Source organism: Etheostoma spectabile, chromosome 6 (genome assembly GCF_008692095.1).
Source record: "Etheostoma spectabile isolate EspeVRDwgs_2016 chromosome 6, UIUC_Espe_1.0, whole genome shotgun sequence".
NCBI lineage: Eukaryota > Metazoa > Chordata > Actinopteri > Perciformes > Percidae > Etheostoma > Etheostoma spectabile.
This window is the reverse complement of record NC_045738.1, coordinates 9099215-9126030: the sequence shown is the minus strand read 5'-3', so window position 1 is coordinate 9126030 and position 26816 is coordinate 9099215. Positions and strand designations below refer to the sequence as shown.

The following is a 26816-nucleotide window of genomic DNA, read 5'->3' as shown; positions in this document are numbered from 1 at the left end:
ATGATTAATAAAACAATCATTAACAAACGTGTATAATATAGTTGTTTTAGTTTTATGTGCAGCACATACACACATCATAATCAGAGCAGTTATTTCTGAATTAACCGTTGTAATAAAGCCTTTTCTGGAGCAGAGTCTTCTTTGTTCCCCACATCATCACTCCCATATACAACCACAACCTCCCAAATACAACCACAGCATATAGACTCGACAGGGAGTGTGTAGTGATGGAGATTAAGGGTTTAAACACAGATGGCTTTCATATGTCCTGCTACAAAGAGACAGGGGTGGAGCCTGGGTTGCCATGGGAGATGGTACCTCAGACACAGACTACTGGCTCATGAATATAAAGCAGGGTGAAAGGCTTTTCATTTTCACTCTGCCTGCATGTGTGAATAAACTGGTCCAGGTTTAGTAACATGAAGTTGGCTTGAGGCCACAGGGAGACAACCCCCCCCCCCCCCCTCCTTTTTTTCATCCCATCAGTTCCAACTCACACTGAGCTTTATTCCCAGCATGAGCTAGTATAAAAAAACTCCTATTGGCACCTAATGCAAACACCCCTTACTTCCCCCTCCAACTCCCCCACCCTCGCCTCCTCATTTATCTCCTAGGTTTGGGAATATTTTATAAAAATGCAGAGATGCTAACAGCTTAAAAGATATTTTAAAAAAAGAGAAAAATCAGACGGTCAATTTTAGTCCAGAATAAAATAATTGAACAACTATTTGATGAAGATGAACATACATACAAAAAATGCATGGTGTCCAGAGGATGGATTGTAATTTATTTGGTGACCATCAGGTCCCAATTCTACTTTGTCCAATACATGTGCATTCCCATCCACCTCGGCTGTATTTTGTGTTTGTGCCGTTTAGAAAATGTTATACAGTATGTACTACATACTAATCATTATAGTATACTGTTTCAACACTGTGTAGACAAAAACCTGCAAGTTAAACTTTACAAATCGAAAGAAAATGTATGATTGCTTGTTACATCTTTCTGAAGCTTTTTCACCCTCGTCCACAATTCATTTATTATAAGTATATAGGTTTTTTTCCTTTTATCAAAATACTACCATGTCTTGTTTTTTTTTAACCTTCATAGTTTAAATGTGCTGCAACCCTGAATTCATGATCACTGCACCATCAACACAACACAGCATCAGACCAAGTTGACTGCATGCACCTGCTCAAGCAGACACTTACACACTCAAGAAGTGCAAGATTTATCAGTCACGTAATCACATTTTAAGCTTAGGAACTTAAATTGTGGCGCTCTGTATTGCTTACAACTGTTGTCTACTTGTTCACAACCCTATTTAAATAAAAAAGGGGTGATTTTAAAAAAAATTTCCCCGGCTTTAAGGGTGACGAAGCAGTTTGGGTTCAGGAACAGGGGGCAAATTTCCCGCATAACTTTTTTTTTCCCTTGGGGGAAAAAGGGCAAAGGTTTTACCATATGTCAAATTTATCCATCTCCAAACCCCCACCCTTTCCGGCCATATTTTTTTTTTTCCACCTTTAAAAACTAGACAAAAACCGGGACGGTTTTTGGGTTATCGGGGGAAAAAAGCCTTGCTTTAAAATACTACTAACTGAAAAAGTGGTTTGTTTTTGGGTCTTTACAAAAACTTTGACCTTTTAAAAAAAAGGAACCCCCCTTAAATAATCGGGGCACCTACTTTGTGTGTGCGTGGGGTGCACGGTGTGTGTGGTGGTGTGTGGTGTGGGGTTTTTGGGGTGTGGGGTGTGTGTGTGTGGTGCAGCGGGTGTGCGGGGTGGGGTGTGTGGTGGTTAAGATGTTTTAAAAAGAAAAACCCAAAACCCCCCCCCCCTTTCCCTTTCCCCCACAAAATAAATAAAAAAAAAAAATTCCTTAGTCGCATAAAGGGAAAAAATTGTGGGCCGGACGCTGAGATGGAGAAGAAAAGGGGAAGATAAGTAGGAGTTGTTTTTGGTTGGTGTTGTGTGGGGGGGTTTTGGGGGTGTTTTTGGTGTGTGGTGGGTGTGTACCCCAGGAACTGCCAAACTTAGGTTTTTTTCCGTAAAGCGTGGACAAAAATGGAGGAAGACTTGCGACCCCAACCCGTCAAAAGAAAAAGATACATAACAGAGGGGAAAAAGAGAAAGGATACACGAAACCCAGAAGCGAGGGGCGAGACAGGGCAGTGGGCCATGCCCGCAGGAGCAATCCCAGAGTCGGGTGCCCGACAGCTGTTGCGGGTTGGGGGGACGCTGTCGGAAACCTGTCACCAGCAGGAACCCCCCCCTTAAAAGCCCAAAACCACACGGCAATGGAGTACTCCAAATATTTTTCCAAAAAAAACAAAATAAGGGACAGCAATTACGTTTGACTAAGAAGATGAAGAATAGATCTTTAAGCCCAGTTAAGAGCTGATGTTTTACAACTAAATGATAAAACTGAACACACTGGAACAGTAAGGGCAACTGTGCCCAAAGTGCAGTGGTGGAACGAGTATTAACTTGAGCAAAAGTAGTAATATCCCAATGTAAAAATGCTAAACTAGAAGTTAAATTTCATTCAAAAAGTATAGAGTGTTATCAGCTAACTGTTTCAACGTATCAAAAGTAGAAGTACTCACTAGGCAGAAAAAGGGCCATGTTGTTATACTGTCATATACTGTTATTGGACTATACTTAATAATGTATTAATGTCTAAGTAGCATTTCAGAACTGTAGCTGATTAAAGTCAAGGTTAAGTTTATTGTATAATTTATATTTGTTTGGGTGGTTTAATCCATAACACGGTATCATATTTATGTTGTGTATGTGCAATCTGTAACAGCAATGTAACTAAAGCTGCCAGATAAATGTGAACAATAAATAAAATGGAAATAAAGTACAGGTACCTTAACATTATCCTCAAGTAAAATACTTGATTAAATGTACTTACAGTAGTTACTTTCCACCACTGTCAATGTGTCACCTCAATGATAATGATTATTTTTTTTTTACCCAGTATATTTTTAAAGATACAGTATATTTTAGCTGATTTGAATCCAGCTCTGTGTCATGGCAGTGTGGGCAGTGTGTGCAGATGAACGGTGTGTGACTTCCCTCCGTGGCCGCAGTGCATGAGCTGAGCTGAGCAGAGCAGCAGAATTCTGCCGGGATCCGCAGTTTCTCTCGGCAGACCTCAGCTCTGTGCACTGGAGCCACAGTGGGATGCCAAACACCGTTCATCAAAACACACTGCCATGACACAGAGGTGGATTTACATCAGTAAGTAACCCTTTAAGTAAGATTAAAACATAAAAAATATATTTTTTTTAAACATAGGTATATTATATCTGAAATTATACCTGTCTTTTGGCTTTCTATGTGTAATATATACGGATGAATTGCTGTATTTTTTTTATATTTGATATGCACCAGTGTTTTGACAAATGTTTGGCGCGACATGCTTGTAAAAAATAAACCAGTGGAGAAACTCTTCCAATTTTTATGTGCATTTTACGTCACTGTGGCCTTGTGAATTACCAAAAAAAGCTACTAGATACTGTATCTCTGAAAACGAGTGTTGCAGCAATATTCTGAGTTAAGATCTCTCTCTCTCTCTCTGCTTGAATAATTCAGTCCCTCCAGAAAACACTGGAGAGGAATGACTAAGGCAGAGAGGAGATGAAGAAGAGGCCAGAATAGAAGGGAGTCAGAGGTGGAAGGGCGGGAAGAGAGAGCTGTGACATGTAAAATAAACCTAGTAGGCTGAAGGATTGTGGTTTTCTCATTCTTTCTCTTTTCTTTCTCTGTCAGTTATCTTTCATAAATCTATCACATCCAGAATATTCTTCAGATTTCTTTGAATGTATAACTGTGACATAGCAACTGCCTTTCCAAACCAAGTAGTTCCTCTTGTTTTACAGTTTCTCTTCCCAAGATACAATGCCAAGCAATCTAATCACATTTAATATGACAACAACTTTGTGATTTTGGCTCAGCTGCGCCTCCCTCTGTGTACCTGTCTCCTTCTGATCAATTCTCAGTTATTTTTCTTAGCCTTACACTTGCTCTTTACATCCATTTATTTATCTTTATTTCCCCTCCTTTCCACTCTTTCAACACCATTGGCACTAAAATGCCACACTGGAATACATCTTAAGAAGCTTCTGTGTGCCAGGCCGGCTCTTCAAATAAGTGCACACACAAACACAGAGACAAATCCCTGACCTCTCTTATCTAGTCTTCCCCTTACTGATTAACACCAGACAGAAACTTCTTCTGGATGTTTTAATTAGAACAAGCAAGCACGCACACACACGCACACACACGCACACACACGCACGCACGCATGCACGCACACACACGCACGCGCACAAAGTATCAGTAGCTTATTCTTTCACTCTCATGCTCAAGGCTTCTTTAGACAATCTCAGATGTGTCCTTCCATTCTGACCATAATGCCTGTGTTAACTGGCGTGTTCTAACTGGCTGTAGTCTTTTCTGCTGTCTGCTGGCTTTGGATTCCAGCAAATCTCTCTCTGTCCTGTGACCTGCAGGCCGAACTCATGGTTCATTAGAAAAAGGCAACAAATGGTTTGTGATTTGTAGCTGATTCTGGTTTAGTCTCAACATCCTCTCAGGACTATAAGTGACCCCTGTATGAATAATACAGTAATACCAGGAAACCAAAGCCTAAACATGGATGACTCATGGATAACTATATATATATATATATATATATATATATATATATATAGAGAGAGAGAGGGGGGGGGGTATGACATGCAATACAGGATCTCAGTTGGATGCGAGCCGTGGGCGTTGCTGTTATAGGCCACCAGGATGTTCAAGGATAACTACATTTTGTATACAAAAAATGATATAACAATATCTGACCACGGAAAATTCAACAAGGCTAAGAGGCAGCTGGACATGAAGAGATGGAAGAAAAGAAAATTGATAAAGCCCCAGAAGGAGCCATCTCAAGCTCCTACAAAATAAATTATATTTTAGAGTACTTACATTGCTGCTGCCCTGTCCTCCAGGTTCAATCATGTAGGTGTGATTGCCATCAAAAAACATCCCACTGAAAGAGAGGTGGGGAGGGGAGAAATGGAGAGCACATTTGCTGTTGTTTATATTCATCACTAAATGTAATAATGGATCTGAATCCTCAGCCATTAGTGTGATAGATTAGAGTAATTTCAGTGCTTGCCCAGGTTTTTTATTGTATTATTGGAGTATTTATTTGAATAATAACAGTAATGCACTGCTACTGTACATGCAGCAGTTTTGGACAGAATCATCTGCTGTCCTGCTTTATGAACAGCTTTCGAGAGGTGGAGGGTAATGTGAAACAAAAGGTCATCCAATCATCTCAGAGATCCCCCCCCTCCCCCCACACACACACACACACACACACAGCATAACCCAAAGGTCACCTAAGGATTTTATCTCTGGAACAATAACTAAGAGTTTGAACTGGTTGACCACAGATTGCAATGACAAAGGCTACTTTGAAAGGAGTGCATTTTAACTCCTCACTAACATTTATTGAATATTTGAATGACTTTACATGCACTTAATATCCTAAATACATTTATCACATATACTGTAGGTGTAACACACACACACACACACACACACACACACACACACACACACACACACAGTCAATGCAAAGAATAAAGCAGTATAAAAATCATAACTGTCCTGTAAAAAAATGGACATCATCTATTAATTAACTTTATCTGAAGAGTGAACACTGCAGGAACATACACAATCTGTCTCTGTTCTTTTTTTTCTACCTCTGTGGCCTTCAACACACACTCTTTGTCCAGGTCTAACATTTTACTTACAGCTGATTACACACACACACGGAGAGAGAAAAAGAAAATGTTATATTTTCCCTCTATTGTTCCGTTTGTCCTTTCAATATTTTGTCATTGTTAAATTAAAAACTGTAAATAATATGAAGAAAGTGTATTTTGGAACAGAAGGTAACATGTAACCCTTGTTGCAGTTCACAAAAGAAATGTGATACTGATTTTGAGTGCCTTTTATATATATTTCTTGGCAACCCAAACCAAACTAGTCTTCTGCCAAGACTAGAAGGGGAAATTCAGAATTACTTTAAAGGACTGAAGGTCTTCAGAGCGATGGGATCCACCATGAAGACACAATTTTTATGCCAAAGTTAGAACAATTCCTGTTTTTGCACATAAGAAATCTGTATGTTTGTCTTTAAGTCTTTTGTCTTTACAGGTTTACAGTGGAGGGGCTCAGTTGAAATCAAAAATGATGCCACACACATCTATGCACCAATCAGCATTGAGCATGAACATTTGAATCTAAAGCTGATAATAGTTATGGAGAGGAGAAGTCCCTCCACTTCCGGTGGACCTCATCCAAAGGGGAAGGACACGCGCACACGCGTGCACGCGTGCGCGCGTGCGTGTGTGCGTGTGTGCGGGTGCATGTGACTAAGAAGAGGAGGTACAGTAAATACCTGACTCAGCATGAGGGAAATACTCTGCTCTAATGTCTAAGCCCTCGACACCTCTATGCACTCCCTTAACTCATACGCTCTCACTGTCACTCTATTTTTCCCTCACACACACACACACACAAATTAGTGTGTGCAGGGTATACTATGGGTGTGTCTCTGTCTCCTTTAAAATGTCAGCTTGTGCATTTCATTCCACATTATTAAAATCAGGAATGAAAACCCCAAAACCTGAGATTTCAATCAAATATATCCTATCAATAATAAAGTACAACATCTAATACTACTACAGCAAATAAAAACAGATACATGACAACAGTAATATTACATGCTACACTAATATTTAGACTAATTAGAAGTTGCATGTCAAAATTCAGCCATGCTAATTACAGAAGTCTGCAGGAAACACTTCATCTTGTCTGTCACTGTATATACTATTGTGTCTTATATATGAGACTATACTGCATGTGCAACACGTTCATCAAGTTTTGGATTGATTCATTCATGCCCTACTAATTGGCTGTGCTGAAACATTTCCCAACATGGTGTCACAATCACATTAAATATGCAAACGTTATTAAAAGCCCGAGTTTAGTTTAGCTTATTCAGCAAATATAAATCTGATTTCACCCACTTGCCTTTATTAGATGAATTCATTTCTCTGCACTGATTTGGTTATTTAGCCTGACGTTATGTTGAAGAAAGATATATTGGACAGAATTAAGCTTTGATGAGGCGTAATGGAATCGGGACCGATTAATAATGTTTTCAGAAACAACTGAAATGGATAATCAGATGCAATAGTGTATACTGTCAATGATGTGCAGATGTGAATGGTGTTATATATTTCATAAAGCCTAGATCATTCTTTGCACCTCAAACCTTGAATTTCACTGTCACTGTTATTCAATATAAAAAGTCATATCAACCAAGAAGAATAATGGAACATGCCATTCATACAAGGATTCCTGTTTATGAAAGAGCAGTAGATGAGACTGACAAGTAGCTAGCACTGTTTTTCTTACTTTTGTACAGATAGCAATGAATTCAGCTTTATCTAAATAAGTAACGTAAAAAACAGTGAGTGCAAATAAACACTGTATAATGTGTTAAATGTCTGAGGTTTTGGAAAATGATAAATGTGTGGAAGCAACTGTGAAACACTGTAATACATGAGCATGCCACATCTCTGCCCGTCTCTCTGCTTTTGAGCACAAACTGTAAAGAAAAAACAATGCATGGAAGAAAAAAAGAAGAGAAGACGTCTGAACAGCACCTGTCTGTGTGAATGATAACCTGTGTAATAGGAAATGCAGAGAGACAGAGAAGGGCTGACTCAAACTAATTACAACGACCTAACAGATGAATGGAAGCATGGCTGAAGAGGCTGGACACAGAGGCAGCAATGCTGGCTGAGAAACACACCGATAAAGTCACATAATATGTGTACTTACTGCAATCCGTGACAGGTTGAGACAGCTACAAAGGAGTGAGGAATGCCTCTGACCTTCCCCTGATAGTAGCAGTGCTCTCCTCCCTGTGAGCAAAACACAAACACTCACAGATTAAGATCATACACATGGTTGCCTCCTGAAATGTCTCATGCACTCAAACAGAGTGCAAAGGATCCCACTTGCTGCTTTCATTACCATGTTTCATCAGGAAATGAGTTCAGAGCAATAAATCACACAGAATTTATTTTCTAACAAGTATGATGTGGTGTAGATATGTGTGTGTGCATGTACTGTTTGTGTGTGTGTTTGTGGGGTACTATGCATCCTACCATTTGTGTGTTAACTGCTCTGTGACTTCTCTGTCCTCCATACTAACTTCTACCCACAATAGGAGGGCAAAGCATCGGCCATTTGGGAAAGTTTTTCCATCTCTGTCACAACTTGCCGTCAACCACTCATGCTCCATATTCACTCTCCATCTGTCTATATGTGTGTGTGTTTCTTCCCTCTCTGCGAGCGTAAACACAAATTATTTTCTATAGACGTATATGATATCTAAGTGTCTAAGTGCTCTGCAGGCCATCTCTTCCTGGTCCATTTCTCGCTGTCTAACAGCCATTAGGAAGGAAGTCAGCCTCCCTGAGGAAAACGCAGCTTTCATCCGAGGATCAATTTCGGCTCTACAGTCTGATGCTGTTCACAGCAAAGCAGTGCCACGTCCACTTTAACCTCCAGCTCTCTGTGAACTTCATCCCAATCCATGCCTGACTTATGGGTTTGTGTGAGGATGCCTGTATACATTTGTTGTGGTTTTTAAACTACATAGCCAAAAGTATCTGAAAACATGAACTATAAGCATTACAATGATAATTTTATGGAACACAAATTTGCTCCCATTGAGCCACAAGTGCATTAGTAATGCTGTGCAGTAAGGCCCGGATGGGAGTCGGCATTCCAGTTCATCCCAAAAGTGTTGGAATGATTTGTGGCCATAACAACCCAATTCTTCTACTCTTTTTTGACATGGCTCTTTTATGGAAATGTTGTCATGCTGAAACAGGAAAGGACCTGTGTGTGTGTGTGTGTGTGTGTGTGTGTGTGGTGTGTGTGTGTGTGTGTGTGTGCTTGTGTGCGTGCGTGCATGCATGTGAAACTCATCTGCTCTAATTGTTCAACTGTTCAAGCTGACGTTCAGTAGATCATTGTTTAAATTAAATTGTGTTAGTCGTGCTGAGATTTTTGTTGTTGTTTTTCTTCTTCTTGAATGTTGCGGTTCTTTGCCTTCTTTCATTCCCAAAATTATGTCACTCCCGCTATAATTTCTGTCTCTATTTTCACATCCAATATGACCAGAACTGACAAATCAGACTTAAGCACAGTTAGAAGTGCATTATTGGCAAAAAAGGAACAAAGATTGGATATACTGTCTGAGAGATGAAACTTACAGTAAATATGGGCTGCAACAAAAGAAGTTGTACAAGTTTAGTAGATTAAATATCTTAAATGGAGATACAGATGAACAGAGAGCGGTTGAGTAAAGAGAGGTAGCGCAAGACTAAGATGAAGAGACAGAGAGGGCTATTTATAAGTGGTGCTGTGCTCTACTATCCCAGCGTCTCCTCCCTGCGCCCTGAACCTTCTGCTCCACTTCTCACAAAGCAAGAAACACCCAAAACTCCAGCGCACGTGCTGGGGTTTTGGGTGAGAACACTCTTACATCAACTCAGGCACACTACTTTCTGTGTGTGTGTGGTGTGTGTGTGTGGTGTGTGTGCGTGTGTGTGTGTGTGTTGTGTGTGTGTTGTGTGTGTGGTGTGTGTGTGTGTGTGTGTGTGTGTGTTGCTAAATTGGTCTGATCTGCTCTCTCTTTAGACTCTTGAAAGGTAATAAATCATCTTCTGGACAACACAATGCACAATGAAAAGGTCAAGGTCAGTCAGTTGGTAAACAAATAGGCACTCTGCCCCCTGATGTCAGTGCAGTTTGAAATTTGGGGAAATTAGCTAAAGAAGAGGAATAAGGACAGTACACAAATAAATATCATATTTTGCTATTCATGAGACAGAAAGTGTGTGTACCACTATAAAAAGTACTTCCGTCTATCTGCACTTATCACTCATGTACTACATACTATAAAGAGCTGGGCAATGTGAAAATAAAACAGATTTTGTCATACTATTTATAGAGGCACTGACGTACTCTATCAATACTTTTGTAACACTTCCGGGTGTATCAGGCCTTTGTGAGAAGTGCTGAAGGTTAATGAGCAGTACTGTTGATGAAAGTCTCTATATTAGGGCCAATAGACTCACTCTATAAACAAACACTTGAATTACTCCATAACAAAGCCAATTATAATGTCCATCGTCATATCATTTAGATATTTAATCTCACCAGTATGTAAGTTTAAAAAAGTAGATTCTGTTCATATAGATTGATTCTTAATTATCCACACTGTTTTATACTTGCTTGGTTATATTTTTGGATTAGAATTGTTGGGACAAAGGGTTATGATTAATTAAATTATATTTATGTTATATGAATTGTAACTTTACAATGCATAACGCTATGCTATACTACGGGTACAAATTAGCAATACTGGTTTTAATTGCATTAGCAAAATAATTGCACGTTACATTTTTTTTTAATTTCTGTGCTGATAAATGTGCATTGTACCCTACAAATAAACAATTATACACAACATAGTTGTAGTACGTTGATTTCGTAGATATTTCATTTTGGTGGATTGGCCACAAACAAGCATTCCTGTTCTGCATTATTAGAACAGCTGCTGTCTGACAATGGCATTTGACCTTTTTTAGTGAGCAGAGTAACAAAAAGCAGCTTGTCTCATATTAACCTTCCAGAACAGCAGCCATTAATAAAGAGGCAAACTGCCCCTTTATTCTTTCCATTATACAAAAATTAAGAATTTGCAGACAGAGTACATTCTGGATACAAGGTAAATTAATTCACAGAATGATTAGAACGACATAATAAGTTCCTTAATTACAAGTGACAGTATCACACAATATGTGGTGTAATAATGTGGATCATGCTTTCAAAAGTATCTATCTCACTAATCTGCTGCTTAGCTGAAGAAATCCTGACCATTATGATCCCCTCCACTTATGTGATACATCATTACGCCTCAGTGGGTGACCTGTACTGTATCTAAAGTCCAGATTTCAGAGGATTATCAGAGCAATCTCAATTCCATGCAAATTGAATGGATGGATTGGATTAGGCCACTTTGGTTTTATGGAATCTAAGATGAACAAAGAATGGATGGTTGAATGGGCTGAGATGTCTCTGCATGTGCAAAGTAACAGATTGATTAACCAATAAAAGGCTAAGGGAGGGAGAGGATCCTGTGGGGTCTGGAGGAAATTGCAGCTGTTCAAAATACAACTGAGAACAAATGTTTATTGGAGCCAATTCAGCCACTCTTCTGTGTCTTGGATTCAACAGCGTCGGGTAAACATACACCATGCCTCTGAAGAAAATACAGAGGTTTTCTGTGGCCTTTTGCTGGGCTTATAAAAAAGAAAGATAAAGTGGAGAATTGGCTGATCCAATAGCATTTTAATGCAATTTGTTCAACATGCATTTGCAGCTTGTGCTTAACTGTTTTTTTTATCTATATTCACATAACGAGATACAGATTGCATGGTCATATCAGGGGTAAATGTGGTTTTAATGTCAAGACCACTCCAATAAAACACTGTAACTTCCATTCTACCTGCAATTGCTAAAAAACAAAAGTGTGAATAAGCATGAGGAGAGATGATTTGCAGAATCTTACATTGGTGATGATGCTTTTCCCTTTTTCTGACAAATGCCTCTCCACGTACCCTGAAGACAGCAGATCACTGGGAACAGAGAGGAAAGAAAAGGGAGAATTAAAGTTAGAAAATGTGTGATTTTCATTAAAGTGTCACTCAGATACGCATGAGTGTTTGTATTTCATAGGATGATTGTATTCAGTCTTGACAGCACAGAGCTTCACAGCATCAGCCTGGCTAATTATGACCAGCGTATAGGGACAAGGCTATTTCCAGCCCACAAACTCACACAAACACAATTACACAAATCCAGCCTTCAAACAAATGGGTAAGAGGCAGGAAATACATTGAGAGAGCAAGGAAGAGAAAGAGTGGCATACATAAAAAGAAATCATTCTGTGTGTGCTTTCTCAGCAGAGCTGGACCCATGAATCCCAATGGAGAAACACACTGCAGGCCCAATCTGAGACAGAGATAGATGAGCTTTAGGGCACATAAAGCCCCCGCCCCCCCCCCCCCCACACACACACACACACACACAAAACACAGGAATGCGGCATATGAATGGGAAATTCTCCCTTCGTAAGCCTGTTTTAAAATATATCACAGTTAAAGTTAAAGGTGTAAGGTGTGTAAACACACACACACACACACAGCACAGAACAGAGCAGTATAAAAATCAAACTGTACAATCAGCTTAACAAACTCATTTCATCAGATTAAACTTAGTTTACATTTGCTGAATCAGCAGCCTTGAAATACTGTCCAAAACTAAATCAATGGCAGGGCTGCTGTTTATCAGTCAGAGTACAAGAAATGACATAACAATATGCAACCAAAACATTTTAATGTATACTCGCAGTCAGAGCTATCAATTAACTCCAACTTCCTTTTAATATTCAGGCATTGACAGGAGATGAGTAGATGGGATGAATTTTTACCTTGTTCACCCAACGTACAAATCAGCCTTTTTTCAGTGTCACAGAAGTAGTTTGTGGGTACAGTGACGGGGAAGATGTAGGTGAAAGTGTGATGTCACTGCATTAATTAGGCAAAAAAATAAGTGGCAGCTATTTTGATAATTGATTAATCGTTAAAGTAATTCTTCATGCACAAATGGAAGAAAACGCTGTTTTCAGCCTCAAATATGGAGATGTTCTGCTTATCTTTGTTTTGCATCATATTAAACTGAATATCTTTTGGATTTGGACTGACAAAACCAGACATCTAAAGACATCACCTTGGACATTGAGAAAGTGGGATGGACATTTTTCACTCATTTTCTGACATTCATAGATCATTAGTCTAGAAAATAATCGGCAGATTAATCAATAATCAAAAAATCATCGTTAGTCATATTTAAAGCAAATATGACACAGATTTGATGGTTCAAGGCTCATAATAATCAAAATGTACTGTAAACTGACATTTTTTGGGCAGTCTTTATTCTAAGGTAAGCCAAGTTAACCATCTGCCCGCTTTAGCTTCATATTTGGCATATAGACATGAGAGTGATATCAATCTTCTCATCAAATTCTTGGCAAGAAAGCAAATAAGGGTATGTGCCATGATTTTTGTCAAATGTACTGCTAACATCTGTCCAAATTATCATTCTACTTTGTCATGAATCCGCTCAAAGTATTAAACCTTTTTTTAAGATCCACCATTTTAATAACAGTGATATCTTTGACAAAAGGACAAACTATTGAAAACAAAGAAAAATCAGTTACTGTAATAAATCATAATAAGGCAAATGGTAGGAAATCATTCTTCTTTTGAAGGCAGACACATGTTTTTCAAATATTATCTGAGCTGATGATATACCATATGTTATTCAAATGAAACCTCTCCCCCCCCCCTCACAAACACACACACATGCACACATGCACGCACACACGCACCTCATTTCTACGATGACTAATGGGCAGTTTGCTACAGCAATAAAAACATATGCAGGAAAAAGAGGAGAGAGGCTGAGGTAAAATGGAAAGAGGGAGAGAATGGTTGTCAAGGGGAGAATAATAATTAGACAGAGGAAAGGAAAAAGGCGGTGAAAGTTATAAAGGTGTGAATACAGAGATCAGGGCCCTAACAGATATCCCTTAATGAACCAGCATGAAGCTCTCTCTTGGAAAAAAACTGTATGTGTAACACAGGCAACCCCCATTGTACACAGATCACACGCTCGAACCTCAGATTACACATCTCACACATCACGTCAGGCTGTCCATGATATCCTGAAATTTAAATGTGCCATGATTCATGAGACACAAGTAACACATCAACATTTTGCACTTAAAAGATTCACTTTCAAAATATTCACACGCTCCTGTGATAAAGGCGTTTGGTATGTACATTAGAGTCCCTGGGTCTCGGGCGTGTGCTGTTAGCCTTTGTTGTGCTGGGATGTGTGGTTAAGATTCAAAGCTTGTGATCTTTATCTGGCCCCACGCTGAGCTCAGACAGGGGGGAGCAAATGAGGAGCATACTGAGGCAGCAGTGCAGACACACGGGCCTCTAATGGAGGACGCAGATAACAGATTTCAACTTTAATTGTTGCAGGATTTAAATAATTTATCTGACAGACAAAGACGCAAACTCAGCTTCTACCCCATCCCCCACACTGACACATACACACAAATGTAGAGAGATCCCCCACCAACACACAAAGCCTCCCCCCTCTTCCTGTTATCATGAGTAGACATACAGATGTATACATGATGATTGTGAGGGACCTCTTTGCCTCTTTGTATGTTCCTGACAGAATGACAGAAATGCAGACTTAGTCATACGCTGTTTGCATGTGATCTCTCTGTGGACAAACTTTCAACATAAATGATGATCAGGGAGGCAGTTTGTAAAACAAGCTGAGGACTGCATTAACAAGAATACACAGAAAAAAGTGATGAGGGAAAACCAAAATAGGAGCATGTTTATAAATGATCACATAATTACACTATTCAAGAGCTTAAAAATAACAACTGTACAGTATGATGGCACAAGTGTGTGGGATCTGGCACCTGAAGGCGTCTGTGCAGACCAGATGTGTGGCTGCAACAGAGACGAAGCGAACAGCACCCACATCTCCTGCTCATTTTGTGTCTCATTCCGTGTCTGTTAGCCAACTCTCATTCTCTCAGCTCATTGCTTTTTTAAATGGACTGCTCATCCTCCGCTACACCGGAGTTTTCTTTCCTGCTCTGTTGAAGATTTCATAGGTGGATCTGTAGATGCTCCACTTTTAGCTTACAACATTTCATAGCCAACCTACCTAGAACACACTTCAATGTCTCACACACACACACACACACACACACACACACACACACACACACACACACACACACCACACACACACACAAGCACAAGCACAAGCACACAACAAAAGAAATGAAGCAAATGTAATCAGATGCATCCTTACATCCATACACATCTGCACACAAGCAACACTGTAGTCATCAAATGGACTTCTGCTCAAAATATGGATTGTTTTGCCATCTAACCCGGTAATAAAAGAGCACCACCGCACAAAGGACTGAACATGTGCTGTGTCAGGCGTCTGTAATGAGGATGGGGTAGTGCTGAGGAGAGACAGGAGAAGGGATAAGTGCACAGGTGAAAACAAGGAGGGGCTGGAGCAAGATGGAAGGTTGTTAAGAGAAATAAAGATGTGACAAGGACTGAAGGAGAGAAGAGAGGGGGCTGGAGGTTTCTCTTTGAGAAAAGCTGCAGCTGCTTTCACCTGCCCACCACCCCCTTCTCTCCTTTAACCTCACCCTCCCCTTCCACTGAGGCCTCATTAAAGGTCTCCAGGCTATAATTCATTCCCTCTCCAATCACTTATCAGACATGCAATTCCACCAGCACACTTTTGCAATGGGAATACTGACGAACAAGAAATAGTGATGCTTACAGAACAAACAAAAAGCAAGAATCAAGCAGAGAGCTTTATATGTGCTCTCCATCTATCAACTGACTCCATCAGACTTTGGGCAGTGGTTAAATAGTTAATCTTCTGACAGTAAATAATCATCTCGATTGAATTTTATTCAGCATGACAGAGGAAATTAGTAATCTATAAGATACAATAGTCTTTAGAGAGGCTTTAGTATCTTTTCCTGCTGAGAGAACAACAGTGTTTTCTTCTGTCCCTGTCTTCATCGAGAGTCAGCTCCTGGATCTCTCTTTGTTTCTTCTAATCCTCCATACTGAGTCCAGAAGGCTCGACAGAAGAGAGAGGGGGAACAGAGGGGCAGGAGAGACAGAGGGGGAGGAAAAAAGCAATATAAGGAGATGGGAAGAAAGAATGATGGAGCACTAGGTTAGGCCAGTAATTCAACGCTTACTTTTGGTTGCTATTGTTTCCTCCTGTTTGTACTGGCCTTAAGAGATCCCATCCTGACACAACACCAATGTAAGTGATGGGGAATAAAACACACAGTCCTCATTCTGCACAAAAAATGCATTTTAAAGAACAAGCCTAACTAAACCTTATTTAAGACTTAAGCAGTCGGAGTTACACAATTCTATCTTTTTGTTTCCCTGGACAGTGTTTCCTTGCTAAGCTGCAATGGAGGGATAGTAACACTAACAGGAGAATTTTTACTCAAAAATACTTTTGTCACTTTAGATGATACCCACTTCATTTGGGGACCTCAGACTGCTGAGGTCTCATGTGGACTTTGATCTGATATCTTAACGGTGGTATGAACAAAAAGAATTATGCAGCAACAAAACAAAACTGCTTCGATATACATATGGGAGTTTTCTTTTAAGACTCCAAAAAAAAAAAAAATCTGTAAAATGTTATTTTACTTTAACACTGTTTGTCTGTTTTCAAAATGTCTAAAGAACTCCTGCAAGGCATGCACAATGCTGCTATTTGTTCTTCTAAATTAACCTTGCTCACCTACATAAAATGAATCTGTACCCGCACCTACCTGCACCTGACGCACACCAGAAAATCTACAAAACAGACGCATGAACTGACTTGTATATTACCAGGACATACTGTACACAGTCAGGATGTGACGCTGAGCCACTTAGCAAACACAGTCTGTAATACACGGTTTGTGAGCATTGCATTTTATCAGAGACACACTCACAAACCATTCCCAATGTGATAGCTAAAGCAATGTGCTAAAGTGTGTGCGTGTGTATGATAAACTACACACAGATCTGAAAGAGGACCCTGCCTGAGGCGAGAGAAGAGGAAGAAGAAAGTAGGAGATAGGGATGGAGAGGAAGCAAGGACCATTTTCTTTTTTAGGGTATACACACACACCACTCTATCTCTCCCTATCTCCTGCACTTACTCAACCCACCAAGGATGCATGAAGGACATCCACACATCTCTCTCTGTGTCCTCTTCTTTCTCTCCATCCTTAACTATTTCGCAAGCGCACACACACACAAACACACACACACACACACACACACAGTGTTTTTCTCATTAACTCCACAGTAACTCAGATCACGCCTCTCTACAATAAATTACAGACTTGTAACGGAGGAGGAGAGACAGAGATGGGTGTGGAAAAAAAGGAGAAGAGTGGAGTTGGGTTGTAGCAATGTCAGGATGCAGGGAGCAAGACACGGGTGGATGATAGATTATCTTAGAATGGGGCATGAGAGAGAGCTAAATCATATATGTGGAGATGTAAAGGTTCATGCACAAGCAACACACACATAAATACACACATGCACGCAGACACAGCACAGGGACACGCACGGCTAACACCACAGACTCAGCACCTTTCACAGTCCCAGGCTGCCAGACACCTACACACATATTAGAGATTAAATTAACATAGTCCACTCAAAGTCATAAAGTCAACATGAACATGACATCAGCTGAATGGCATTTTGATAAATGTATTTGTCTTGCAAGTGAACAAGAGATAATTGCTGGGTACAAAATTATTTTAGAGCCGGCATTTTCTCCCACTATGCTGCTCATAAACAAGTAGGAGGAGATGCTTTACCACTCATTTCCTCCAAAGACACTCTTAGATGACTGGCATTTAGTGTTGTGGTTTGGGGTTTTTGTTGGGTTTGTTTTCCCGTTTCTGCCTCCCTGTGAATGTCTCAGTGTTTTCCCAGGTCCCGTGTGCGGTGTCCTGTTCCGTCCCCCCGGTAAGCGTCTGTGTGTTTCACTTCCGGTTTTATTTTGAAGTCGGCTTCCTGTCTTGTCTTGTCTACCTTTACTTTGTTTGTCTGATTGCCCTGCCCTGCCTTAATGTGATTCACCTGATGTCTCACCTGTTCCTCATTACCTAATTACCTCTTGTATTTAACCCCAGTGTTTCCTCTGCTTCTTGTTGGATCATTGTTGTTTTGTCAGCCTGCCTGTTCCATGTGTTTGCAACGTTCCTGATCACCCTGTGAGTTTTTCCCCCAGTGTTGTTTTCTATTGTTTTTCCATCTTGCCCTGCTACCGTGCCTATCTTTTGGACTTTTGGAATTTGGATTTTTCCCCTGGTCTTTGTGCTCCTTCTTGGATCGTTTTTTGTTAACAGACTGTAATAAAGCCTTGTGTATCTGCTCCTGCCTGCCTTCGTATCTCTGCATTTGGGTCCTCCCCTCATCATTCCGTCACAATTTAGAGCACTTCCAAGGCTTGGATGGGAAAGAAACTCTCCCCATTGAATCATCAATACAAACAATAAGGATGATATTTGAAAATATCTGGTTATAAAATAATTTAAATATACAGTATATATAATAGAAATAAATTATAGACACTGTACTTTATAAATCTATTACACACAAAAATCCAAATAATCATAATTGGGGCTCTTTAAGTTTCCACCTCAGGTAGGAGGTCTTTTTTAAAGGTACCCTGACCATTAGAAGTCAAAGGAAAGGAAGACTGTTAGCTATAAACATGTAATGTATGTTATAATCATTGTTGCATGATGTAACAATCCATGATTTAAAACAGCGGTCTTCAACAGGGAGTCCCTAGGGTATCCTTAGAGTAAACGCAGGGGGGGCCACCAAATTATTGTTAATTTTTTTCAAAACTTAAAAACATAACATAATCCAACATTGTATAAATCCCCACTGCTTACTGGCCTATAGATAAGGTAGTTGCTATGATAGCCACAAATCCACAAATGTACATTAACAATGAAATATAATTTATAAAATCATGCCAACTATTATTAGGTTATTTTAATAGCTTAGGATTCTATGTAAAAATTGTATGTATATAGGCTTTAGGCCACCCTACGTAGATGTTATCGTAGGTCTAGTTAATTTCATACAATGTATGTAGTAGGGGGTCCCTGCTCCATCTTTCCTTCCTTGACTTAACAACCGTTGAAGACCCCCGATTTAAATATTCCAGAAAAAATCAACTTGTGTATGTTGACGGATTCTCTTTGTTTATTGAGTATTGATCCTTCGCTTCAGTCTTGTTAACTCAAATTAAGACAACACTTTACGTGCCTCTTCTGCACCTGAGGCCCGACGAGAGAGAGAGAGACACACACCACACACACACACACCACACACACACACACACACACACACACACACCACACACACCAACACACCACACACACACACACACACACACACACACAACACACACACACACACACACACACACAACCACACACACCACACACACCTCCTTAATCTTAAAGCACCATCTATTATTCAGCGAGAGCAGGTGGGAGGGGCGTGGTAAAGGGGTAGTAGGGGCATGGCTGAGTGGAGAATGGGTGTGGAGCGTAGGAGCAACCAAGGGTGGAGATGTATATATGTGTGTGTGTGTAAAGATGATTAAAAAGAAGAGACAACCCCCCACTCTGTGCACATTTCCAGCTCACTCTAGTCCCATGAATGGGAAATTGTAGCCATACTGAGATGAAGAAGTAAGAAGAAGACAAAGAAGGAGGGGTAAATAAAGGCCCCTTAACCCCCTCCTGACTTCCTCTCTATAGACTGTCACACTTCAGATGAGTGACTCGTGTCAATACAGCATTTGGCTACTGAAAGAGCTAACAACTACTACACATTAATATACTTGATTATATTCAATATACATGCCACTCATATCACAAGTTTTGTGATAGGATAGCATCCTCTCAAGGGTTTAGCCAAAGATTCTCTATTACAAAAGATAGCATATTACACGCTGCGTGGCTTCATTTGAAGGTGTAGTGATATAGGCGTCTCAGTTCTATACCGTCTCTGGTTTACCCTGCCTCTTGTGCAGTGCAAGCTGGAATAGGCAGCCTGCATAAGCCTGAACAGGATAATCAGAATGGATGGATGGTCTAAAGGTAGGAAAACCTACAATAAAGGTCACATCTAAAAAAATTTAAAAAAAATACAAGCACATATGTGGACAATTAAAAAGGAAATGTCTATTAGCCTCAGCATACTAACATGCTCATGCTAGGCAGGTGAATACCATGTTCACCACCTTAGTTTAGTGTGTTAGCATGCTAAAATTAGCGCTAAACACAATGTACACCTGAGCTCATGAGAATGTCATAATTGTTTTAGGTGTTTAGTCATAACACAAAGTATTGAACAAACTGAAAGTTTCACCTCATAATGGTGATAGAACAAAACTCTTAAGATGACCAAAGTCAGTTGGATGAATCCTCCAGGGACCATGAATGCCCATACAACATGCGATGGCAATCTATGTCAGTTATTGAGACATTTCAGTCTGGACCAAAGTGGTAGACCAACCGTCCAAGCATCCACAGAGTTGCTGTGGGGACAACACAAACAAAGAATATTCCTATCTGAAATCAAGAACACTAGACTGAAAATTTACATACAAGTATCCAGTGTCCAAAATGCACATGCTTCAAATTCACAAGACATGACTTTATAACAAAACGCCTAAACTCCTATTTTTCGCAGTCTGTGGCTAAACATTACCTCAAGGAAAAGACTCTGAAACGGCTGTTCAGAGAAGCACTAGAGACAAAGTTGACAACTAAAGCAGAGCACACTCCTTTCATGTTTGCTCATGGCAACAATTGAACACAGATAATGCCCAGCAGCAGAGTCAGGTCATTGACCAAAATGAGTGAATTAGGTTTTGTTACTGATGTCCCAAAAAACAAATGTTGGCCCATTCAGCTAAAAAAAACTCCTACACCTGCACCCACACACACATCATAATAAGTCTGGCATGAAAGCTATTTGTAAACAATATCCGTGTGGCTGTCAAACAGAGGATCAGTTCAAAATGGAGTGTGGTAGAGGACGATGAAGATGGAAGTGGAGGAATCTGGGGTTAACTCATTCAGACACAGAGGGAAACAAACTGGAAATCTACCCCTGCGAGGGACAAAAAACTATAAACAAAAAAACAAAACACCCCCACAATTTAAACTATATACCAATAAACAATACACACCGGGCTCCAACTACTGATTATTTTCATTATTGATTAATCTGTGGATTGTTTTTCGATTTAATTGAATTTCTCAGAACCCCACATGTATTGTTTATTTTCTATCAATTGATCGATCAATTAATCATTCATTACTTAACACAACAGTTTCTTAAAGCTAAAGTGGTATTAACAAATTGCTAGTTTTCCCCAACCAACAGTCAAAAATCTAAAAAGTCATCACACATGAGAAGCTGGAACGAGAATTGAAAATGAAGTACAAACACAAATAAACTATTTTTCTATTTACTGGCTTATTGCTTCAGCCTTACAAAAAGTAAAATGATTTTTAGAGAAAACTGATGAATGTCACACAGTTCAATGCTCTATTGCACGGATCTCAGTCTCTCATTCTTATCCAGAACCACACATGTCAAACTGTTGAACAGAACTGTCTGGTTGGAGGCAACTTCACTCTCTGGTAAACTAAAACAGGATGTGTTTCCTTTCATCCGACATTCTGATGGACCTTTCTGCACCACATCCAGTTAAGACATTCTGGAAAAAGGACGCCGTAAGTTCACTACTCACATGATTAATGACTCAGCATGTTCAAACCAAGTGCTGATGAAAGTGTATGTGCATTTGTGACAGCTTGTGCATGTGTGCATGTGTGCGTGTGTGCGTGTGTGCGTGTGTGTACGTGTGTGTACGTGTGTGTACGTGTGTGTACGTGTGTGTGTGTGTGCGCGTGTGTGTGCGTGTGGAGAAGACATTTCTGTTCCTTACTGGTTGATGCGTCACGCAGTGAGCTGTAGGCTTCACAGAAACATAACATCTAAACGTGGGAATTCCTGTGATGTAACGTTTCACTCAGTAGGGGAGAGACTTCCACTGTGATGAGCAGGCAGCATCACTGTATGTGTGTTTGCAGGCTTTCTGTATGGGGCCTAATGAGACACACAAGGCATGTTCTTGGGTGACAGATGAAAACAGAAACAAAACAAACACGGACAGATTCAGAGAAGGATGTCAAAAAGGGTGATGTATGAGGTGGAGGCAAAAAGAGAATGAGGGATAATGGTAAGATGGTGAGAGAAAATAAGGAGAGAGTTGCTCGCTTTCCATCAGCAGTGCTGTGATCAATATCAGTGTCTGACGGGGCAGTGCTCCAGCCTTTACCGTAAATCACTTCCTATTATGATGGAACCTCTAACACACACACACACACACACACACACACACCACACACACACACACACACACACACACACACACACACACACACACACACACACACACACACAACACACACCCCACACACACACACACACCACACACACACACACACACACACCAAATACAAATACAAATACAATGGCCCACTTCAGCACACACCAGCATTAGATATTTATGTCTTATGAGTGCATTCCCAAAAAACAGGCAATAAACAGCACTCAGAGAACAGGAAAATATGACCTCAGTCCAGTAGAATCACAACGACCTTAGTTAAAATACTGGAGTCAGCACTCGATTAACGTGCAATATGTCCTTGGGGATTTACATTAAACAAAAACCCAATGTGAATTTCTACTCAAAAGTGATGCTCAGACGCCAGAGAATGACATGACTACTGCTGGAATCATTTCAATAAGGAAGTGAACGTTTAGGCACCAAGAAAGAAATTAAGAAAGAAATTAAGCCACCTTCATTCATTCACAAACATTTTTGCGATTGTCAGCCAAGCCACAGCATTTGAAAATAATAAGCGAGTGGCGACATAAGCTTAACTAAATTAACACATCTGTAATGAAGACATTAACCCACGGACACATTGAAAAATAGATAGATAACCAGAAAGAAAGACAGATTTAATGATGTAATACTCACTGGTTCAGTTCAACATCCAAGATGAATTTTCTGCCAAATGCATCGACTTGAAAGATTGCTTGGGCCACATGGTTCACCTAAAAAAAGCAGAGAAGAAAGGTTATTTACTATTACTACAGGTAACCTTTATCTGATAAAGGTTACCTGTAGTAATTCATTCATCAATATATTATTATATGCAAGAATCAATTCTCATCTACATTAACAGATGGCTGCATTGTCGTTCAGCACTAAAAAATACAACTGTTTTAATTAAGACATCAACGTCTGTCTTCTTCTCCATATCTCACATAACACTTCACTGCTAAAAATCAAAAATAAAGTGTATGTAATACCCACACACATACAGTAAACATGCCCATTTTATTGTACCTCAATGACCATTGATGACTTTCTTTATTACCAGACTGGTTTTGTAACAGTTTCACAAAGTCAAGGATTCATTGAAATACCTAAACCTATTCTGAACCACATTTTTGTCAGGCAGCAATGATACATGTACACAAATGCACACTCTTTATTCGTCTGACAGCATGTGCTGCTGTGATTCATTTCCAGTTTTGGACACATGGTACGCGCCGCATTGCACGCCCTTGGGTCAACGAGAACTCCCCACAATCATTCCTGTGCAGGTCTAGGGGGTCCCAGAGCTCAGCTAAAACGCAGCTCACCCTCCCCCAGGCTCGTCCCATGGGCTACCTTCATTACAGACTGGACACCGCATGACAACGAGGGGGGAGGGGTGCGTGTGGCTTTTTTTGTTTCCATTTTGAGGAAATGCCCCTGGTGCTCACCCAAGGATGACCTTTGCGCGTGAGGACCCCATTGACCGAGGACGCTATTGTTTGTAGGCGTGTGTCTGTGCATGGTCAATGCATATAAGAGTGTGTAAGAGAGAGGGCGGGTGGGTGGGGGGGCGTGCGTACGTGTGTACGTGCGTGAGCATGTACAAAGGGCAATCCCTTTCCATGGCACACTTGTGATGAAATCTAATCTGGCAGATTGGATCCATGATGGGAGGAGGTACCAGTAATTGTGTTCAATGAAAGCATATCTCTGCTTGACTAAGCCGGACCAATATTCTGAGGCCACCACTGACTCTTCTTACATTGATTTCTGAGTTAGAGCAGGCCTGACTTTCCACTCACGACTGTCAAACTATCTAAGTGCTATCAATGTACTGCACACAGACAGAGACGCAGGAAGGCAGACTAACACACACAGATTCCACTTAAAGAAGCATTTGTTTTTCCACCAAAACAACATGAGCACTTTGCTGAACTCCCCACTGCTCATTCAGTGGTGAAGCCGTTTGTGTCTGAAAATGAAAATAGGCAATGCAACAGGAGTCTAAAAATAACCTCTGGTGTGTCACCCATTTTCAGAACTATTTGACAGATTTTTTTTTAGGCTGTTGATCTAAAAACAGCCAAATAACTGATCAAGCTTTATGCAATTGACATGACGGCTAATTGCAGCCCAGATTCAACTCTCTGGAGAATATAAAAAAAAAAAAAAAAAAAAAAAAAAAAAACACTCTCTTCTCTTCCTTCTCCTACCTGGGATCTATTCCTTACTTGCAATGTATACTGTATGACTTTATTAGAACTTTGAGGCTGTTACTGATTGCCTGTTATTTTATTAGCTGCCACAATAATTTTTTCAGAGTAAAACAAAAGCACCACCTGAGCTGTAAATTCAGGAATTACACACTTATCCTGACTGGCTGGTAATTGACTTGTGAAAATATGAGGTTTTAGGCATGATGATATAGTTTGAGCAAGTTTTCTGAATAATCTATCTAGAAAGTAAAAATGTTTCTTTGCTCTGCAGAAATTAGTCTTTTTTAAACTCCAGTTCACAGAAAGACTGTTATGTGATAAACCTGTGATGGAGGTTAGTCTCTGCTTCAAAAGGAAAACATTAAAATTATATCTGATGGCAGATGGTTCCTGTTAGCTTGTTTACCCATCATGCTGCAGCTCTGTCTGAGGTGTGAGAGAGACAAAGGGTTAACACCTCCCTGCATGCTACCATCTGTAGCCCTCGCCACGATCACAACCCTGAATAGGCTAGTCTGCACAAACTAAGCTGCACAAATTAAAAACGCATGACAGGTTTGCACAATGTTAATTTACTCATCTCTTGAAATGAACCCAGCAGACATGCTGCTTCACTGAACTGAGTCAGTGAACACAGTAACAGTGATTACGATTATTACTGTACTGTATTGATTATTATAGACAAGGCCAAATTATTCTAAGCTTTCTTTGCAAGCTTTCTTGTTAAACAGTGTCGTTGTGTTCATTGGGTTTCAGTATTCACCAATAGTATTCAGCATAGTGTTGTTACATTGTGGATGTGGTGGATGGTGATGTCCAAACTTAGCCTACTTTACCTTTAAGCCTAGAGGGGTTGGTTTAATCCAAACACTGGCAACAGCACAAAATATAATAACTGTAAATGTTTGTATGTAGCCTATGTATGTACAGTGGTGTGAAAAAGTGTTTGCCCCCTTCCTCATTTCCTGTTCCTTTGCATGTTTGTCACACTTAAGTGTTTCGGAACATCAAACCAATTTAAACAATAGTCAAGGACAACACAAGTAAACACAAAATGCAATTTGTAAATGAAGGTGTTTATTATTAAAGGTGAAAAAAAATCCAAACCATCATGGCCCTGTGTGAAAAAGTGATTGCCCCCTAAACCTAATAACTGGTTGGGCCACCCTTAGCAGCAACAACTAGAACCAAGCGTTTGCGATAACGTGCTATGAGGCTTTTACAGCGTCCTGGAGGAATTTTGGCCCAATCATCTTTGCAGAATTGTCCTAATTCAGTTACATTAGAGGGTTTTCGAGCATGACCGGCCTTTTTAAGGTCATACCACAACATCTCAATAGGATTCAGGTCAGGACTTTGGCTAGGCCACTCCAAAGGCTTCATTTTGTTTTTCTTCAGCCATTTGGTGGTGGACTTGCTGGTGTGTTTAGGATCCTTGTCCTGCTGCAGAACCCAAGTTCGTTTCAGCATGAGTACACGAACAGATGGTCGGACATTCTACTTCAGGATCTCTTGGTAGACAGCAGAATTCATAGTTCCTTTTATCACGGCAAGTCTTCCAGGTCCTGAAGCAGCAAAACAGCCCAGACCATCACACTACCACCACCATATTTTACTGTGGTATAATGTTCTTTTTATGAAATGCAGTGTTCCCTCTACGCCAGATATACTTGGACACACACCTTCCAAAGAGTTCCACTTTTGTCTCATCGGTCCACAGAATGTTGTCCCAAAGGTCTTGGGGATCATCAAGATGTGTTGTGGAGAAATTGAGACGAGCTTTGATGTTCTTTTTGCTCAGCAGGGTTTCTCCTTGGAACTCTGCCATGCAGGCCATTTTGCCCAGTCCTTTCCTGATGGTGGAGGCATGAACGCTGACCTTAACTGAGGCAAGTGAGGCCTGCAGTTCTTTGGACGTTGTTGTGGGGTCTTTTGTGACCTCTTGGATGAGTCGTCGCTGCGCTCTTGGGGTAATTTTGGGCGGCCGGCCACTCTGGGAAGGGTCACCACTGTTCCATGTCTTCGCCATTTGTGGATAATGGCTCTCACTGTGGTTCGCTGGATTCCCAAAGCTTTGGAAATGGCTTTATAACCCTTTCCAGACTGATAGATCTCAATTACTTTCTTTCTCAATTGTTCCTGAATTTCTTTGGGTCTCGGTATGATGTGTAGCTTTTAAGGATCTTCTGGTGGACCTTACTGTGTCAAGCAGCTCCTATTTAAGTGATGCCTTGATTGTGAACAGGTGTGGCAATAATCAGGCCTGGGTGTGGCTAGAGAAATTGAA

General features: G+C 40.3%; 1 protein-coding gene across 5 annotated transcripts in view; it reads right to left on the bottom strand.

Moving 5' to 3' along the window:
• The window catches only part of adam22 (ADAM metallopeptidase domain 22), a 58492-nt gene that overhangs the window by 29695 nt on the left and 1981 nt on the right, over positions 1-26816 (bottom strand). For all 5 annotated transcript variants that reach the window (XM_032519480.1, XM_032519481.1, XM_032519482.1 and 2 more), the window contains exons 3-6: positions 22968-23044; positions 11731-11797; positions 7926-8008; positions 4989-5052 (exon numbers count right to left, since the gene is read on the bottom strand). In XM_032519480.1, the coding sequence (XP_032375371.1) occupies positions 4989-5052; positions 7926-8008; positions 11731-11797; positions 22968-23044 (291 nt within the window). The remainder of the gene's footprint in view (positions 1-4988; positions 5053-7925; positions 8009-11730; positions 11798-22967; positions 23045-26816) is intronic.